We start from the raw sequence: 18,283 nt of genomic DNA on the forward strand, positions 1-18,283 counted from the left end.
CAGTAATCTCTGGAAGCTTCCACCTCTGATTAAGATGTGCCCTCCTGACTGCATTCATTTCCAATTCCAACTCTCCCGGTTAATCGGGGCAGTCCCCAGTTTCAGAGTGGATTTGACATATTAGCCTGTAACGGCAAAATGAAACAGGAATCCAGCAGTACGTTGAAGTCTAATGCAATTTTTTTTGGCATTTTCTGGTATCTCTGCTTGATAAATCACTGTCACTGTTTTTTTCCCTGGGGAGTGTCTTTGTAATTTTTTACTGAGTTACTCAAGTTGTCATTCTTTGGAGTTCAGCTCACTCCCCCAAGTCTTTGGAAGGTCAATTTCTGAGTGGGCACCTTGTCTTTAAAGAGAACACATGCACATTAATACCAAGACATCAAGCAGTGCCCAGCCTGTTACCTGTTGAAGTGGCTGATGTATACTTTGAACTGCTGATAAAAATATTTAAGTGAAAGAGGGGCTATGGCAGTGTAGATGGAATTCAGGAAATAGCAGGTGGAAGTGAACCTATAGCAACATGTTTAGAGTCCAGTGGCACCTTTAAGACCAGCAAAGTTTTCTTCAAAGTATGAGCTTTTGCACAAAAGCGCATACTTTGAATAAAACTTTGTTGGTCTTAAAGGTGCCACTGGACTCTACATTTGTTCTACTGCTTCAGACCAACATGGCTGACCATCTGAACATACAGCCATATGTCACAATTTCTTGTGGGGCAGTGAGGGTGCTTGGCCAGTATACTACAGAAACTACTTGGCTAAGAATTGTTGAAAGAATAAGCAACTAATTGTGTGGGTGTACTGATGAAGCAAAATCCTAAAACTCCTCTGTTTCCCCCCAATGTATAAATTCAGATTATAAAGTTCTGGAGGGTGGTGTCTATTCTTTTTATAACGTTCTTTCTTTCTTTCCCCTTTTGCTTATGTCATTCATTAAAGTATGATGCCTATTCGTGATGCAATAATATTATTTATTTATTTATTAAATTTATATCCCGCCCTCCCCCGTAGGGCTCAGGGCGGCTTACATGGCAAGAAATCTTGCAATAATAAAACATCAAATACAATTTGGTAGCATTTAAAAACATATTATACCATAATAATGATGTACATAATTGAAAACTTGGAAAGTAAGACGCAAATTTACAGAACTGACAAGCAAGAACTGAAATACTTTTTTGTTTCCTATTGTTTGTGACTTTCAAATATCACATGAAAGGCGGTACGTAGATTTCGCTATCCATCGAAGCAAAACAGGGAAATGATTGCAAAAACAACCACGCGACAATTTACACCAGCACATTTCCGCGTTGAAACCACAACCCCCATCCATCGTGCCTTTTCATATCCTGCCGGAACATTTGATATGGTGAGAAGCCTTCGTAGGTGTCTGTTATATTACAAAAAAACTACAGTCCCCATAGGGCTATTCTCCACGATCCCTCCCCGCTCGTTGGTGCCGCTTGAATCCCTGGGAGTTGTAGTCGCCGCCCTATATAGCCAAAAGAAACGATAACAATGGGACTACAACTACCGTCATGCACCAATGCTTCCTCCCTCGCAGCCTTGACTCTCGCGGTGTGTATCGGGACTCGTAGTCATTTCCCTATCACCATGACGGCGGGAACTACAATTCCCAGAGTGCCCTAGGGGCGTGGCCACTTTGATGCCCTAGCCGCCCTCCGTCGTCCCCCGTGCCCGTGAGGGGCTTCTCCCAAGATGGCAGCTTCGGCTCCGAAGGGTGGGGGCGGCTGCCCCGCCGCCGGCTCTCTCGGCTACTGCCTGGCCCAGCTGCAGAAGGGGACGGAGCCAGGCCTGGGCAAGGCCCTGCTGGCCCTCAGGACCCAGCACATCAAGGAGGCCGGGGGCATCGCTCGCTTCAGGAGCCGCGGGGGGCTGGCGCCCCTCCTGGGGGTCCTGGCCAGCGCCCCCCGCCCGCGACGCACCCTCGACCTGGCCCTCAGCATCCTGGGCAACTGCTGCACCGAGGGGGGCAGCCGCTCCCAGGTGCGCGAGCTCGGGGGGATCCCGCCCCTCGGTGAGTCTTGGGGAGGGGTCGCTGGGGGTGTGTGTGTGTGTGAGGAGCCCGCGGGGCGCTTCTAGGCGGGGGTCCGGACTTGGGGCCTCCAAATGTACCGGGGAGGGAGCCTTTCCCCCTCCCCTGGATGTAGCCGCTTTCCCTCTCCTGTGTGGGCACGCAGTCTGGGGTCTCGGAGGACCAGGCGCCCTCTAGTCCTGCGGGCCGCGGCGGGGGTGGTGGTGGGTTTGCTGGTGTCGCGCCCAGCCTGGAGCCAGTGCCGGATTTACGCATAAACTAAATAAGCTACAGTTTAGGGCCTCGCAATCTACGGGAGCCTTATTTGTCATTTTAAAAACCCTTTGATGATGTGATTATTTCTCTGATTTTGTAAACGCATCCTTTATTTTTATTTTTTTAATAAAAATCAAAAGACAATCTATTTTCAAATATTAAAAAAGGCGTATATATTTTAAATTTTTCTGAGACCAGCTGATGTAATTTAAAACAGTAGGGGGCCTCTGGGTTTTGTATAGCTTAGGGCCTCAGCAAGTCTAAATCCGGCCCTGCCTGGAGCCCTCTCTTTCTGAGCTGAAAAGCGGTGGGCTTTTCCTTCTTGGGCGCCTTGCGGAGGAGGGCAGGAGGCGTCTCTGCCTGCTCAGGTGAGATGATGCAACCTTTAAGCTCGCCTTGTGCCGGAAGGCCCTTGAAGGTTGCGTCAGGTGTGACTGTCAGACGTTGCCCTGCGGAGTTCACGGGCGGTTGCAGAAATGCGTCAGCGTCTCACCAGGCGGTCCCGAGGATTTTCAAACAAGGGTCGGTTTAGGTCTTGTGGGCCAGTGCCCCTTGGACTTGTGTCCATTTTAGGGGAGTGTGCTTTGAAACGTTGGCCTTCTCTTGTACGGGAAGCAGCTCGAGAACATGTCCGGGCTTGCACTTTGCTTTGTAGATGGAACGCCGCCTCATCCTCTCAAATTCCATAGTTGGACTGCTGCTGGCTAGCTAGGTGGGTGTTTGGAAACCATCCCAAACACATTGAAAGCCCTGTCGCCTCGTAACCATTTCCTTTTGAACTACCTTTTTTTCTCTTGGCCCCTGCTTGAAGCTAGAATGTGGGGCTGTCATCAGAGAGTGCATGCAGCTATGTGAGTGATTCTGTGGAAACTGGCCTTTCCTCTGAAGGACACAGTGGTGGTCCACCTGGAGGCTTTGGAGTGGTCCATCGTGGGCCCATGCACGGAGCTGCCTTTAGACCGAGGCTCCACGTTGTTTAAGATTGTTTTCTTCCAAGAGTCAGCACTGCATCTGCTCTTTCAGATCCTTTTAACTGCACATACCCAGGGCTGAACCTGGGACCCTCCACATGTGAAGCGTGTCCCATACTCCTGAGCCACGGCCTGTTGTTTCCCAGGCTGGTGTTGTGTTAAGAGGGTGGACTCTAATCTGGGAGAACCGGGTTTGATTCCCCACTCCTTCACATGCAGCTGCTGGTGTGACTTTAGGTCAGTCATGAGTTCCTTCAGAGCTGTTCTCTCAAGAGCAGTCCTCAAGAGAGCTCTCTTAGCCCCACCTACCTCACAGGTTGTCTGGGGAGGGAAAGGAGATTGTAAACTGCTCTGACTCCAAGTGAAGGGCAGGGGTATAAATCCAGTCTCTTCCCTCCTCAACAGCAAAATCTCATATGTAATTGCGAAATAATCTGTGTCGGTGCCATGTGGGAAATCGACTGCTTTTTCTCAGTGCATCATGTATTAGATACAGTAGAGCATAAGATTCAAGTCCAGTAGCACCTTAAGAGACCAACACGATTTTCAGGGAGGAATTTCACATTACCCTTTTTAACCCGTTTTGAAGCTGTTTTTGATCCATCATGGAGTAAACCGGTATAGGGCTGCCATTTCACACATGGCTTTCCCCTTCTGGTAAAGAGCTGGATCTGAAGTGGTTTGCCATTTCAGACTGCACCACTTTCCCCCCGCCATTTTTCGCCCGCGCGGGCGATCTCCATCTTTTTTTTTTTAATGTTCACTTTATAGCGCTATAGCACTATAGCACTATAACAAAACACTCCAGGCATTCCAATGGGTTTGATATACTGCTGTTCCGTTATAGCGCTATAATGCTATAAAGCAAACATTTTTTTAAAAGCCGGAGATCGCCCGCACGGGTGAAAAACGGCGGGAAAAAGCGTATCGGAACCGGGAGAGGAAACTGAAGACTACTTGGAAGCGGTTGACAGGTAAAACGCTTCAGCCCCGTTTCCTAAATGGGACAGATGTGTTTGTGTCTGAAATTACAAATATATTCCGGTAGGGAACCGGTTCTAAAACGGTTCTGTCTGAAACGACAGACCAGAAACCGTTTGGGAACCGTTCCTCTTCCGGATTATATCGTCTGTCTGAAATTCCTCTATGTGTCAGCTTCTGAGTGTCAAAACTCCCTTCTTCTGACAAAGAGAGCCTTGGCTCTTGGAACCTTGCTGGTCTCCACAGTGCCACGGGACTGGGATCCAGCTGTTCTCCTGCAGACCAACATGGCTCCCCTCTGAAACGATGGGCGCTTTCACACACACACACTAAATAATAACGCGCTTTCAATCCACTTTCAGTGCACTTCGCAACTGGGTTTCACTGTGTGAAATGGCAAAACCCACTCGCATGATTCAGCATGTGTGGAAGCGCCCCATCTTTTTGGAACATTGTATGCCAGACCTTGATGCTTGGAAACAGAGGGTTTACAGTCGATAAGAGACTGGCCAGGCTGAATGGGGAAAGCTGCCCTCCTTAGGCAGCTGCTCCCAACCAGAGCTAGGGGCGGGGGGGGGGGGGGGCAAAAAGCAACGCCCGTGGATTTTTTAAAAGGCTTATTTAGGGGGCGGGGGGGGGGGGGGGGGGAGAAAAAGACAGCCACCTGTGCTTTTCTAACAGGATTATCTCTCCCCCTCCTTCCCCCCCCCCACACCCTTCATCCTTGCAGTTACCGTCCTGAAATCGCTCGCCGTGGAAAGCATCCTGAATCGGACGGCTCGGGCTCTCGGCAACTTGGCCGTAGACACGGAGAACTGCCAGGCCATACATGAAGCAGGTTGAACACGGGGTGGTACTCTGGGGATCCTGGGGTAGGGGTTGCAGGGCTTGGGGCCCTCTCTGTACGAAGTGCTCCGGTGGTGTGACCTTGCTCTGTGAAGGCAGGAGCAACGGCCGGCCTCTCCAGCACCCTCGTGTTCGACGGGAAGGAAGCTGCCTCGAGAACCAGAAGTGGCCGAGAACGCGGGCTGTGAAATACCTCGCAGCAAGGGGATCATTGCCCTCTTCCGTAACGAAGCGCTCCTCTTTTCCGCAAACGGGACTGAGGTGGGTTTGCGGTATCCCGGCCAGCACTTGGGGGACTGGTAGCCTTCTGGCAAAGCCCGGTGGCCCAGTGCCGAAGCCGAGGAATTCCTGGTTTGAAACATGCCCCAGCGGTGGATTGCTTCGGTGGCCTTACATAAGCCTCCCAGCCCATCTCTGCAATATGGGGTAATGATGCCACTCTGTTTTAATGGCTTGGTTGGGGTGGGGGGAGGTTGTTAGATCGATAACATGAATTTAATGGTAAGCCACATTGAGTGGGGCTCTGACGAGGCAGCATAGAGATTTTCTAAACAAACAAATAAATAGGCAATCTTTCATGGCCAGCATAAGGATTGCTGGAGGCTGCAAAACGCATTGAACATTTGAAATGCACTGTGCAATTTTTAAAGCACAGTGATGATTATTTCTTGATCTAAAGGCTGTTTGGTGTGTTGCACAATTCGAATATGGGGGGGGTGCTACAGTGCAAGAATGAACAGAGTACTCTCTGTGTCAATGTGTCGGTGTCTCACATTGACACAGAGAGTACTCCAACTTTCTGTGTTATACCTCTGAGGATGCCAGTCACAGCTGCTGGCAAAACGTCAGGTCCTACAGTGCCAAGACCACAGCCATACAGCCTGGAAAATCTACAGCAACAACTAATGAACTCTGGCCGTGAAAGCCTTTGGCAACACATTATGGTGGACCCCTGGGGTTTTCAGGCCAGAGATGTACAGAGGTCGTTTGCCCAACCCTGCTTAGCGTCCGAGATCTAGTGATATCAGGCTGACCTGGGCTATCCAGGTCTTTGCGTTATGTAGCTTTTACTGTGACATTTGGTCAGAAGATTTATTTATTTATTTCATGAGATTTCTTGACACCCCCCCCCCCTAACGTGGGACTCAGGGCGGTTTACAACAGAATAATTCCATACATTATAAAACCAGTTAGAACCCTAAACATTCAATAATAGAAACATCCAAACATAAGTATTTGAAAACCTTTTAAGAACAAGATGGCCTGTTGGCATATCTAGCCGTCACTGGGAGGAAAGGGAAGAATCTACTTTAATCACCGACACAGATGATGATTTGCACGCTCAGTTCCCTGCAGTGAAAGAACAACGTGAAACCATCAGTACCCCCAGGAACTGAAGCATGACTGTCATTTGTCGGCTAATAAAATACATATAGAAGTTCTGAATTAGCTTAATGACTGTCCAGGCAGGACACCTTTCAAGGCTGACACAAACACATAACACAGAAAGTTGTGAAATAAGCAGCTTAAGGCCGTTAGGGCTCCTTCTTTCTTGTCCAGAATGACATGTGGCCTAGTGGAGGTGACAGTGGGAGCAAGTGCCATCAAGTCACAGCCGGTTTATGGCGACCCTGCAGGGTTTCCAAGGCAGGAGACGTTCAGGGGTGGTTTGCCATGGCCTGCCCCTGCAGAGCAGCCCTGGGCTTCCTTGGGGGTCCCCCATCCAGGGCTGACCCTGCTGAGCTTCCAAGATCTGATGGGACTGGACCAGCCCAAGCCATCCAGGCCAAGGAGCTTTATTCAGCAGCCACGAGTAGCTGAGAGGACCGTGTGGCTGCAAAGTTATTTGGTTATTGTTAGGTGGGCCCACGCGGGTACCTTTAAAGTGTCATCCTGTGCCTTTATCCCAGCAGGCACCAGGAGGAGGCAGCATAAGAAGGCCTAGTTTTGGGAGGAGGAGGAGGGAGATATGGCGGTCCGGCTGAGAAGCTTCTGGGTCGTCTGGGTAATACGAGGGTGCCTGACTTTGTTTTCCTCTGGCCTCTCTTCAATTCCCCGCCCACCACCTCCCTGCAGGAGCGGTGCCCCCGCTGATCCAGATCCTCGCCACCTCCCAGGACAGCGAGTGTTTGCAGAGCGTGATCCGAGCGGTGCGGTACCTGGCCGACAGCCCCGCCCATCGCCTGGCGTTGGCCCAGCAGGGGGCGGTGCGCCCCATTGCCGAGCGCCTGACTTCCTCCCTGGATGACGCCGCCCTGGTTGCCGCGGCCGTGCGGGCCCTCCTGGAGCTGACCAAGGGCTGCAGCCGTGACTGTGCCGAGCAGCTGAGCATGGGGGGCGGGGTGGCCCCCCTGGTGACGCTGACGAGCCACGATAAGCGGGCGGTGCGGGAGTCGGCCCTGGTGGCCCTGGCCAACCTCTGCCTGCAGGGGATGCTGCGGCCAGCCGTGGGCAACGCCGGAGGGGTGGAAGTGCTGGTGACCGAGATCCAAAGGTGGCGGGGCTCCGGCGCTCCGGGGGCCGCCCTGCATGCTCTGGTGAGGGCCCTCTGCCTGCTGTGCCGGGAGGCAGTCAACAGGAGCCGGATCCGCAAAGCCGGGGGCCTGGAGCTGCTGCTCTCCCTGCTGCGGGACCGAGGCCACAGTTCCTTCCACGCCCGCGTGGTGGTGGCTTTCGTGGCTTTCTTGTACGACGAAGAGGCCCTGGAGATGCTGCAGGCCAGAGGACTGGTGCCTTTGCTGGTGGGGAGGCTTGCGGCCCGGGGCCAGTGGGGCGGCCAGGAGCAAGAGGAGGCCGAGGAGCAGGAGGACGGGAGAGACGCCACCTCGTTTGACCTCCCCGCAGAGGGTCGCCGCGGGGAGCAGGCCACACCCGGGGCAGAGTCCTCCAGCTTCCAGAGTCTCAGGTAAGCCCTCCCTCCCGCTGGGGGCCAGCTTTGCTCAGGGTCTGCCGACAGGCTCGCAGAAGGGGAGTGGCACAGGGGTTCAGCCCTGTACACTTTGTGTACCCAAGGAAGAGCCGGGTTTCGCACTGAGCAACAAAATCCGTTCCTGGATTTGGAAGGATCTCGGGCAAGTTCAGCACACAAAATACTGAACATCACTTGTTTTAGTGTTCAGACCAGTGGGAATTTGGGCTGGGCAGGGGAAAGGAGAAAGCAGCGAAGGATATGGGGGTTGGGGTAGGAGCCAGGGAAGAACACCGCCCTCCCCTTCGGCCACGGGAGGCACTGCAGACCTGCTTTGTTATGAGCTTCCCCTGGAGACTGAAGGGTTACAAACCAGTAGTGGGGAGGGGGTGTTCAGCCCCTGGATGGCAGCCGTGTTGCTCAGGATTCTGCAGAATGTGGTTCACTTCACTAGGCCTGAACTCCTGTAGCAGGTGGGTGCCGTTTGCAGTACAGTTCTTTCCCTGTGCCCTTTGAGCCTACCAGGGCCCACAGGCAGTCATGAGGCAGAATGCGTTGCAAGCGTTGGCTTTCGGGCTTTGTGCCAAAAGGGGCTTTGTGCATGCAGTGGCCGATGCCTGTAATTGCCAGGCGCAGGCCTTCCTGACGCGCTTCTGGATTCTTACCAGCAGAGGGCAGTGTGAGCAAGCGTTTGGTCTGAGTCCCTCCCTCTCCCTGACTAGCATCCCTCTTTTAGGGTTTTTCTTATGCTCTTGTCTTCTCTCTCCCCACCTCCTCTCCCAATCTCCCACAGGTCCTGGCTGCTTTCCGAAGGCTACATTGCCAGTCCCGGAGACCTGTCCCCACAGTGGTCCCCAGACACCACCCTCTCTGAGCTAGACGCCCAAGGATGCATCAGCCCCAATCAGGAGCTGCAAGACGAGTCCCCGGGGTCCTGCCACGCCACCCCAGGGGTCAAGACCCAGTCCAGGGCAGAGTCCCCTGACTTCTTGAACTGCCCGTTGCTGGATTTGGCGCTCGTGGAACAGCCAGGCTCTTCTGCGGAAATAAACCCAGCGGAGGGAGATGGAGTGCCTCCGGAAGAGACGCTCCCTGTAGCTGCCTTGCCTGTCTCCAAAGAAACTGGGAGCCTCCATTCCGCACGGTCACCTTTCCTAGCGACTGTGGGTCTGTCAGGGGCCAAGGAGCACGAAGCGGCTGGGGCCGGTCAGCGGGAGGAGCCTCTGGTCACAGCGTTGCCGGAGACAAGCTCAGCGGAAGCGGCCGAGGAAGCAGCAGGGTCAGCCCAGATTGTCCCGGCCACAGATGAGAATGAGCCAGGGGCTGGGAGTCCACACACAACTGTATCGCTTCCAAGCAAGGGTGACCCAAACCAGCCGTCACCCGGCTTTGTTGCCAGATCCCCGAATGCCGAAGAGGCATGTCCGGCACCCAAAAAGCTGCCCCTTCAGAACTTTCCGGGTTCCCCTGAGGAGTCCAGGCCACCTACCTTCTGCTGGAAGCGACGCACCAAGTTTCGTGTCGCGTCTGAGCAGGCCACACCTCCTCAGGCATCGCGCCCCATCGGGGAAACCCCATCCCCACTGCTCTCCTTGGCCCTGCCGCTCTCTTTCTCTCCACATGGGGGCGACAGGGAACTGCACGCCCCAGAAGCCCCGGCTCTGCTGCTGCTCTCACGGTTTTCGCAAGCCGAGGATCCCAGCCGTAGTTTGGTGACGCCGACGGTGTTGCGTGGGCTGCTCCGCTACGTCACGGGGAGCCCCGCCCCTTCGTCCCGCTGCCTGCGGCTGCTGCATCGCCTCACCTGCAACCCTGCCTGCCTGGAGGCCTTTGTCCGTTCCTTCGGGGCCTCGCTCATCCGGGCCTGGCTGGTGCTGGGCCTGTCGCCAGAGCAAGCTGCTAGTGCTGCTGCTATGGAACAGGAAGAGGAGGGGCCGGGGAACCTGGAGGCGGGACGCCACGACCCTGGGAGATGCAAGGAGCTCGGTGCGTGTTTTCTCTCTCTGTCTCGTCCTCTTTTATTTTTAAAAAAAACATATCTTGTCTTTCCTTCTTGTTCGAGGTGGCTTACGCTAATAGTTTAAAAAAAATCGTTTAAAAAACCAAAAATAAAGCAACATGCCCCACACCTGTTCCCCTCCCCAGACCGGAATGCTCTAGGATTCAACTTGGATTCTCCTGGCGCCAGGCTTTTGGGGACTGGAGCACGCGTTGCCTGATGCGTCTGTGTGGCCCCACAGGTAGTGGAGCGATACCTGGGCCATAAGGGGGGGAAAGAATGGTACGGAGTGGGATCAGAAGACCAAGGCTTTGCACTTGCTCCCATTGGAGTATCTGCATGGCACGGAGAAAGTCCCGGGTTCAGTCCCTGGTGTCTCCAGTTAAATGGGTTGGGCATCTGGGAGTGCGAGGGACCCTCTGCCCGAGACCCTGGAGAGCTGCAGCCAGTCCGGGTAGACAGTACTGATCCTGATGGACCCAGGGGTCTTACTCAGTATAAGGCAGCACCGTGTGTATGCATGTACGAACTTTCTGGGCAAATCTCAAAAGGTGGGCAACTGTGCGCATCCTGCAGGATGCTGAAGCAAGCAGTTTGTACATCTGATGAAGTGAGCCAGGGCATCAGAAAACCTGTTTGTCTTTAAGGTGCTGCAAGACGCTTTCAGCAGTGTAGCTAATCTTGCTCTGGGAAGCTTGTGTGGGTATTTCTGGAGTTTTGGGGGGGGGGGGGGTGCTGCACTGGGGTTCCCTTTGTGGATGGGTGGCTCCGTTCAGTGGTTCCTGGAGTCTAGTTATCAGGAGTCTGATGTTTGTCTGAGGTTCCGATATATTCTCTTCCTCTGTCCCAGAGGGCTTTGCACGGAGGCTTCAGTGTAAAAAGACACCCACCCACCCGCTGTGAGAGAGAAAGGCTGGCCCGAGGTCACCCAGTCAGGTTCACTGACAGAGTGGGATTTGACCAGGCGTCTCCCCGATCCTGATCCAGCCTTCGAACCACTAATAGGACACAGGAGAAAATGGATAAAGAGCTTCTTTCCTGTCTCCTGTAATATGCGAACTGAGACTCGGTCAATGAACTGATTGGCAGTACTTTTTAAAAGAATATACTTACATAATACATGAGTAACTTATGGAATTTTGATGCCACAAGATGTACTTACGGGTGCTGGCTTTAGAAGCCGATTAGAACAAATACATGGAAGATAACAAATAGCTGTTGCTAGACTGTTGTGGCTAAATGGAGAACCCCTGCAGGCCTCTGGATTTCCGTTCTTGTGGGAAACTGGTGAGGGACAGTTCCCTTCAAGCCTTTATTGTGGACTTGGAAGCCACCGTAAAGAGGAATCGAATGGCTTTTTGGTCTGATCGAGCAGGGCTCCTTTTGCGTTCTTAGCCCCTGGGTTGCTGATACCAGCTGGGCAAGGGCGCTTCCAGATCCAAGGGAGCCTTTCATTTCTCATGTGGTTTACAGAGCAGACTTCTTCTGGAAGATCTAAAGCTGAGTGCAATGAGGTGCATCTCAGGGCCTCTGAGGGCATCTGAAGGGGAACTGGGAAAAGCGGGGGGGGGGGGGCTGACTGGCCATTGCGGCATTTGACTTACTGTTCTTCCTCCCTGCCTTTGCCAGGTGAGACGCTGCTGATGAACCTGCGTGTACAAGCAGAGTCCCCCTTTGGTGTAGGGGTCCTCAACCACCTGCTGCTGTCGGGCTCCGAGTCGGACCAGGTGGCCTGTGCTCTTGCCCTCCCCCTGATCTGCAGGTGGGTCCGACTGATGGATCTCTTCCTCCCAGGACCAGCAGGGGGAGCCCAAGCTGGGTCTGTCAGCCTGGCCCTTTGCCGGCAGTGGCTGCTTCCTCACACAGGACGGCAGCCAGTGGGCAAGGAGGCCAGCGTGCTCAAACAAGAGGTGTACTCTGGGCCGGGGAAGAGTGAGTGGATAGTTTTGCTCATCCCGCACATTGGATGTCAGGGGAGGAAGCAAAACCCACCAGTCAGCTTTTCTTCTGCATGTACTGAGGGGCTGAAAGGGACCTGCTAGTCTAGAGAGGAGTTGCAAAGACAGGCAAGGAAATAGTGTGTCAGAAGGAAGTGACAGCAGTGTCAGGAAAGTGGGAATTGTACAGAGTTGGGTCCCGTGGAGGATTTCTGCAGACTGAAGGGGGGACCGCCAGTTTCCTCTCTCATGCTGCAGCCTTCCAGCCTCCCTGTGCTGTTTTGGGGGATCTGCTGTCTCCCAGGACCAGCGTTTGGAGGGCCACTCTTGGACTGCAGGGGGGGCGGGGCGGCAAGGAATTTGTGCTCCATTCCGTTGGCAGAAGATTTTGGTGGGATCCAAGGGCATTATGGGGGGAGGGATTTGGGGAGAATGTGTACATGTGGTCAGCACAATGTGCCTCCTCAAATTTCTGGGCCAAAATCTCTCCAGGATGAGAAGGAAAAGGTCGAAGCAACCCGAAGGCCACGAGTGTGATGTTCTTTCTTTGCTTCTGCTGCAGGAAGGATTCCCTTTGCCGGAAGCTCCTCTTGGACCACTCCGGCCTGCGCCTCCTGCTAGCCGCCCTGGTGCGAGGCCCCGACCCCCACTTCATCTTCTACGCCTCCGACTCACTCTCCCTCCTCCTGGGCTCTCCAGCCCCACCTACGGCGGCAGGGGTCTCTTCTCCTGCCTTAAAGCGGCCCCGCTTGGACCCCCCACAGCCTTGTCCTTACCACCAGCTGGTGGACGACGGCAGGGCCGACCTGCACTTCCAGCTTGACGGCGGCACCACGGTGCCCGCCTCGCGTCAGGTGGTGAGCGAAGCCTCCGAGGTCTTCCACGCCATGTTGAGCGGAGGGTTTGCCGAGTCGTGCTGTGCCACGGTGACGCTCCACGGCCTGTCGCCCGAGCCCTTCCTGGCCCTTACGCACTTTCTTCACGGCTGCCGGGGGGAACCTTGCCCAGTGTTGGGCGTGCCGTTCTCCCTCACTTTGGCGGAAGAGATTTTGATGGCTGCGGAACAGTATATCCTCCCTGAGCTCCAGTCTCTGGTCGATGATGCCATCTGCCGGGGCTTCTTACGCCCAGGGACCATCGGTGAGGTGTACCGCTTGGCCGAACGGCAGAACCGGCCCCGCCTGCTCCAGCGGTGTGCCTCCTACGCGCTCCAGGAGTCGGCAGAACCCACCCGGCAAGCCGCTGTGTTGGCTGAACTGCTCCGATCCACCGGAAATCCTAGCGGGTTGGCCGAGGAGCTCTTAAGGGCAGTCCTGGAGTCCCCGTGGGGCTCCGGTTCTGAGGGACAGCTGGGCTGAAGGCCTGAGCCCTCGTCTCCTCCCTCTCCAGTCTCTCACACACCACCGCAGTATCAGTGTTGTAGTGGAGCACGCCAATGCAGTTGCAGCAGGAGCACTAAGAATAAACTGGGTGATCCGTGAAGTTCGACCTGGGCATCCCCTGGGAGTGGAAAGTAGCACTGAGCACCCCCTCACCAAAGTGGGTTGTGTATGTGAGGTGGAAGGCAGAGGAGGCCGCTCTGTGTGTTGTGGGGGGGGATAACAGGGAAGCGAGTTGTGGAAAGGTGGTGGTAATGTAGCCCGATTCCGCAGCAGCCTCTCCCCACCCCTTCATTTGCAGAGACATTCCCATCCAGTAATGGAGGAGCACGCGGTTAGTCTCTGTCTGGTTCCGAGTATGGCAGCAGTGGAAAGTGGGCGGCGGGTCCCTTTCTTGTAGGGGGAACTCAAGGGAGGGGCTCCCCGTTGCACACCAGGAATTCAGATGGGGGACCCCAGTCCTAGGAGGTGACTCTGTAGAAATTCCCCCTCCACTGTGTGAGAGGGTGTGGCTTCCGATGGAGATGTAAGAAGGGGATCAATACGTGACGAAAGGAGCCTGAGTTGGGAAGAGAATCCTGCAGAACGGACCCCTCGGACTCGCTTGCTCTGGGGCTCATGAGGAGAGAAGGGGGTGGAGGGGGGACTTTGTGAGTTGGGAGGCCGATCGGAGGGGGCGTGGCTCATTTGTGCCGGTAGAACTCGGGTTGCCTCTGAGCGATTGTACATAGACAAATATAGATTCAGAGATGCTCTAAATGTCCGTGTGGTCTTGCCTTATTTTATGAGCTGGGAAACGAGGGACCGGCGTCCTCTCCCTACCAATGGGAAAAGGTAAATGTGGTTTTTGTCATCGGAAAGACAGACAGACAGCTGGGACCAATTTTGGAGGCAGCACTTTGGTCAGATGACAATCTGCTTCTCTGCGACATTGTCTGTGCATGGGATGGAACTGTGGTGTGGAGACATGAATGCAGAAGGGGGACGCACAGCCGGGGCTTGAGTCTCTGGTGAAACACTTAGCGGGCGGGATCTGGAACTGGATGCCCCAGCATGCCAGCGGAGGATCTCTGCCTGGAACAGAGAAGCGGCCTACCACTCACCGTCCCCTCCCCTCCCCGCCTTACAGGAAACGCCTGCTCTCCTAACTGCATCCAGATGGTCTGGAGAAGGGGGGAGGGGGAGGAGGAGGGAGGAACCACTTCCTGAGCTCCCGAGGGTGGCAAGGGGCTCTCTGGCCGCTAGCGCAGGGAGGGAGGGAGGAGGTTCCCTTTCTGCTGTGTTCTCTCCCGAACCAGCCTGCTCCTGTTTTTCTTTCAGGTATCTTTTTTAAAGTTGATCGTTGTCCGATTCACCGCCCCTGACAGTCATTTATTAGATGCATGACATTGACTTAGTTCTGAATGGCCAGAGGGTCTGGAGTAAAATTCTAGCTGGAAAGGATATGCTTCCTCTCCCCCGTGAAATCTTGTGTGTGCCTAACTCCTGTCTTCCTGCTGGGTCTTTTGCTGTCAACTGGGTTGGCTCTTTTGCCTGAGCAGGTGAAGTCGTCCGTCCCCCCCATCACTTATCTCCTACCAGGGAAAACAACCCTTGCTTAATGTCCCGCTCTTACAACCTCAGGAGCAGAGATCGGTACATACGGTGCTGACTCCTTAATTCTCAGATAAGCCACCCTTCGGAGGATCTTTGTGTTGTCATAAGCATCCCAGGACGACTGTTCTACTGCCAAAGAGGGGGTTGTTTCCCGATGCTCCATGTGCCAGACTCTGGGGTCAATGTCCCATGACTCCATTGGGCTTGTGGCGGCGGCTGTGGTTGTCTGAAGGAGGTTGTGGTCGACCAGGCTTCTTTCATGAGGTCCAGTAACATGCCTTCTGGAAGCACTGACCAAGTGTTCACTTAAAAATAGTATCTGAAAGTGCAGGTCACGTGCACGTCTTGGTCTCAAAGTACTGGAATGGGCCACGGTTCCAAAAGCAAGTCCTGTAAAGGCCACCGGGACTCCAGCAGCCACAACATCCATTTCGTAGTAATACTTAGAATCCCTGCAGCGCTTTAGCATTTTCAAAGGGTTTTGTGCACATTACCTGTTCTCTTTACAATTCGCATGTAAGGCAGGTCAGTATCATTGTGCCTCTACTATCGGTGGGCCCTGCCCTGGATGGGCCAGGCTAGGCAGATCTTCGAAGCTAAGCAGGGTTGGCCCAACTTAGCACTGGGATGGGAGACCCCCCCAAGGAAGCCCAGGTTGTGACGCAGAGGCAGGCAATGGGAAACCACCTCTGAACGTCTCTTGCCTAGGAAACCTTGTGGGGGTCGCCATAAGTCGGCTGCAGCTTGGCGGCACTTTCCACCACCGCATTATAGGCAGGAAAGCCAAGGGTTGGAGGAAGGCTTGCCTGACTCACTAAAGAGTTTTGAGGTAAGGTAACGCTCACAGCCATGGCTGTGGTGGCCCAAGTGGTTAAGATGCTGAGGGTTGGAGGAAGGCTTGCCTGAGGTAAGGTAACTCTCACAGCCATGGCTGTGATGGCCCAAGTGGTTAAGATGCTGAACTGGTCTGTAGTCCGGCAGTTCGAGACCCGGGTGCCGCATGACGGAGTGAGCTCCCGTCTCTGGCCCCAGCTCCTGCCAACCTAGCCGTTCGAAAGCAAGAAAATGCAGGTAGATAAATAGGTACCGCCTCGGTGGGAAGGTAACAGCGTTCCGTGTGCCTCAGTGCCTAGTCACACTAGCCACATGACCACGGAAACATCTTTGGACAGCGGCTTGGAAACGGAGATGAGCACTGCATCCCTAGAGCCGGATTCGACTGGCTTTCGAGCAGAGGAAACCTCTACTGCTCACAGCATCTGTTCAGCATGCAGGAGGTCCCAGGTTCAATCCCTGGCATTTCCAGTGACACGGATCAGGTAGGTGGTACTCTGGAAGACCTCAGCCCGAGACCCCAGAGGGCCACTGCCAGAGCGGACAAGAGTGGCCTTGCTAGTCTGACTCGATATAAGGGAAGCGTTTCAAGGAGGAACCATTCTGCCTCACATTCTGAACGCCTGTCCCTTCCCAGTCAGTGGCCTGCTGGCAGGTAAGCCGCCCCTCAGGACAGAAATGGGAGGAGAACCTTCTCTCCCTCTCACCTGGCCTACTCTCCCTTTGCCTGACAAATATTTGCACTGACCGGAGCGTAGCCGGGAGTGTTCCGTTCCCCCGTTCTGTCCTCCATCCCTTCTTTTCCCAGCTCCCTTGGCTCAGCCCATCTTTATATCCTGTGTTTCTTCCCTCCTGTCAACATCCTCTGAATCAAATCATCTCACATGGCTGGAGGATTGCAGATCTTCCCAGCCGCCTCTCCGCCAAATTTCGTCTCTGGCCAAAGCCCTCGTGACCCCCACTGGATCCAGCGGCTGCATGACTCTTCCCGGTTTGGCACCTGAAGTCCAGGAGTTGCCAGACCTGGAAGCGGAGAAGGCGTCAAAGGGCTTGCAGAAGAAGGGGGCAGGCTTTTCCCACAGCCCCTAAGCACATGCCTTTGGGGGCGAAACAGTATCTAGCAGGCCTGTGGGGCTAGTCTGTATTCTGCTGCTGTTGATGGCTAGGCCTCCTGGGCAAGGCTCCCTCTAAGCTGTGGATTCCTGTGAGCAAAAATTCTACTTGGTGAGCTCCTGGCATTAAAGTTGTGAGCGAGCGATTTGGCTCCTGCATAAATCAGTTTGCTCTGGAGCCCTCCTTCCTGAGCTAAGACAAATATCGGTGAGCCGGAGGCTAAAAAACTGAGCTAGCTCACACTAACTCAGCTTAGAGGGAATACTGCTCCTGGGCGTTCAGAATCCACAATCTCCAGGCAGCCATCTTCATGTTTGTTTATTTAAAACAGTTTTATGCTGCCTTTCCTCCTAACTGGGCTCTGCAAGGGGGCAAATCTAACATAACGTAAGTAAAAGCGTGTCAACTACACTAGGAGGAGGGCCAATAACTTATTGGGGTTATGCCAGACAAACCCCCCCCCAAAAGACATCAATAGAGGGAGACAGACGGGTCTCCCTGGGGAGGGAGTTCCAAAATCCTGGTGCCACCACCGAGAAGGCCCTTCCTCAGGTTTCCACCCATCCAGCCTCATGGTGAGGGCAACCGAGACAGGGTTGTTGAGGATGACTGTAGTGGGTGGGTACCTTGGTATGGGAGGAGGTGGTCTTGAAGGTATGTTGGTCCCAGGCCCCACAGGCCTTTAAAGATCAACACCTGCGCCTTGAATGGAGCCTGGAGGTGAATGGCTGCATAAAGGCCAGTCAGGCTGCGCAAACCTCAGCCAGCATCGGCATCCTCCCCGGAGAAGCCAAGACTTCCCGGGGGGCCTCCCCAAGAGACCAGGCAGGCCCTCCTGAGCAAGACAAAAAAACCCCTCCCCGCAGAGCCCTCTGAGGTCACCCAGCCCGCTTCTTCCTAGCCCCGAGGCCCCAGGAGGAATCCCCCCCTCCCAGCCTTCCCATCCCCGGTTCCTCACAATTCCTCCCTCCCTTCCTCCCACTAAGGCTCCATTTCTTTCCCCCGCAGCCCGGGCCTAACCCCACTTCTCCCCAGAGAATTGAGGAGTCCTGCGTCCGCCCCCCCTCTCCTTTGCAGCTCTAAGTTCTATCCCCACCCCCCATGGAGAGGGGGGGATTTCTGCAGGCTGCTCCTTTATTGCCCTGGAGGATACCCCCCCCACCCCCCGACGTCTTTCCTAGAAGCTTCCGGGGAGGGGGCAATCAGTGCGAAAACGTGTGTTGGGGCAGATTCCAGCGCTGCACACAGGCACACACACCCCTCCCTCCCTCCCTCCCTCCCTCCCCGCTGCGCTCCAGGCGGCGGCGGCGGCGGGGGTGTGGGATCGCTCTCTCTCTCTCTCGCTCTCCCCCTCCATCCTTCCTGCCGGAGCCCGGAGTCCCCTTTGCCTTAAATGGTCACCCGCC

At 54.7% G+C, this 18,283-nt stretch overlaps 1 protein-coding gene across 1 annotated transcript; it reads left to right on the top strand.

Annotated features, from left to right (window-relative positions):
• The first annotated feature begins 1,685 nt into the window (after positions 1 to 1,685).
• ARMC5 (armadillo repeat containing 5) lies at positions 1,686 to 14,034 on the top strand. The gene is made up of 6 exons (XM_015406326.1): positions 1,686 to 2,040; positions 4,996 to 5,103; positions 7,188 to 8,016; positions 8,813 to 10,005; positions 11,648 to 11,780; positions 12,518 to 14,034. Exons 1-6 carry the CDS (start codon positions 1,722 to 1,724, stop codon positions 13,311 to 13,313), a joined length of 3,378 nt encoding a protein of 1,125 aa, XP_015261812.1. The 5' UTR covers positions 1,686 to 1,721; the 3' UTR covers positions 13,314 to 14,034.
• The last annotated feature ends 4,249 nt before the right edge of the window (positions 14,035 to 18,283 follow it).

This window comes from Gekko japonicus, unplaced genomic scaffold (genome assembly GCF_001447785.1).
Source record: "Gekko japonicus isolate JY-2015 unplaced genomic scaffold, Gekko_japonicus_V1.1 scaffold2016, whole genome shotgun sequence".
Classification (NCBI taxonomy): domain Eukaryota; kingdom Metazoa; phylum Chordata; class Lepidosauria; order Squamata; family Gekkonidae; genus Gekko; species Gekko japonicus.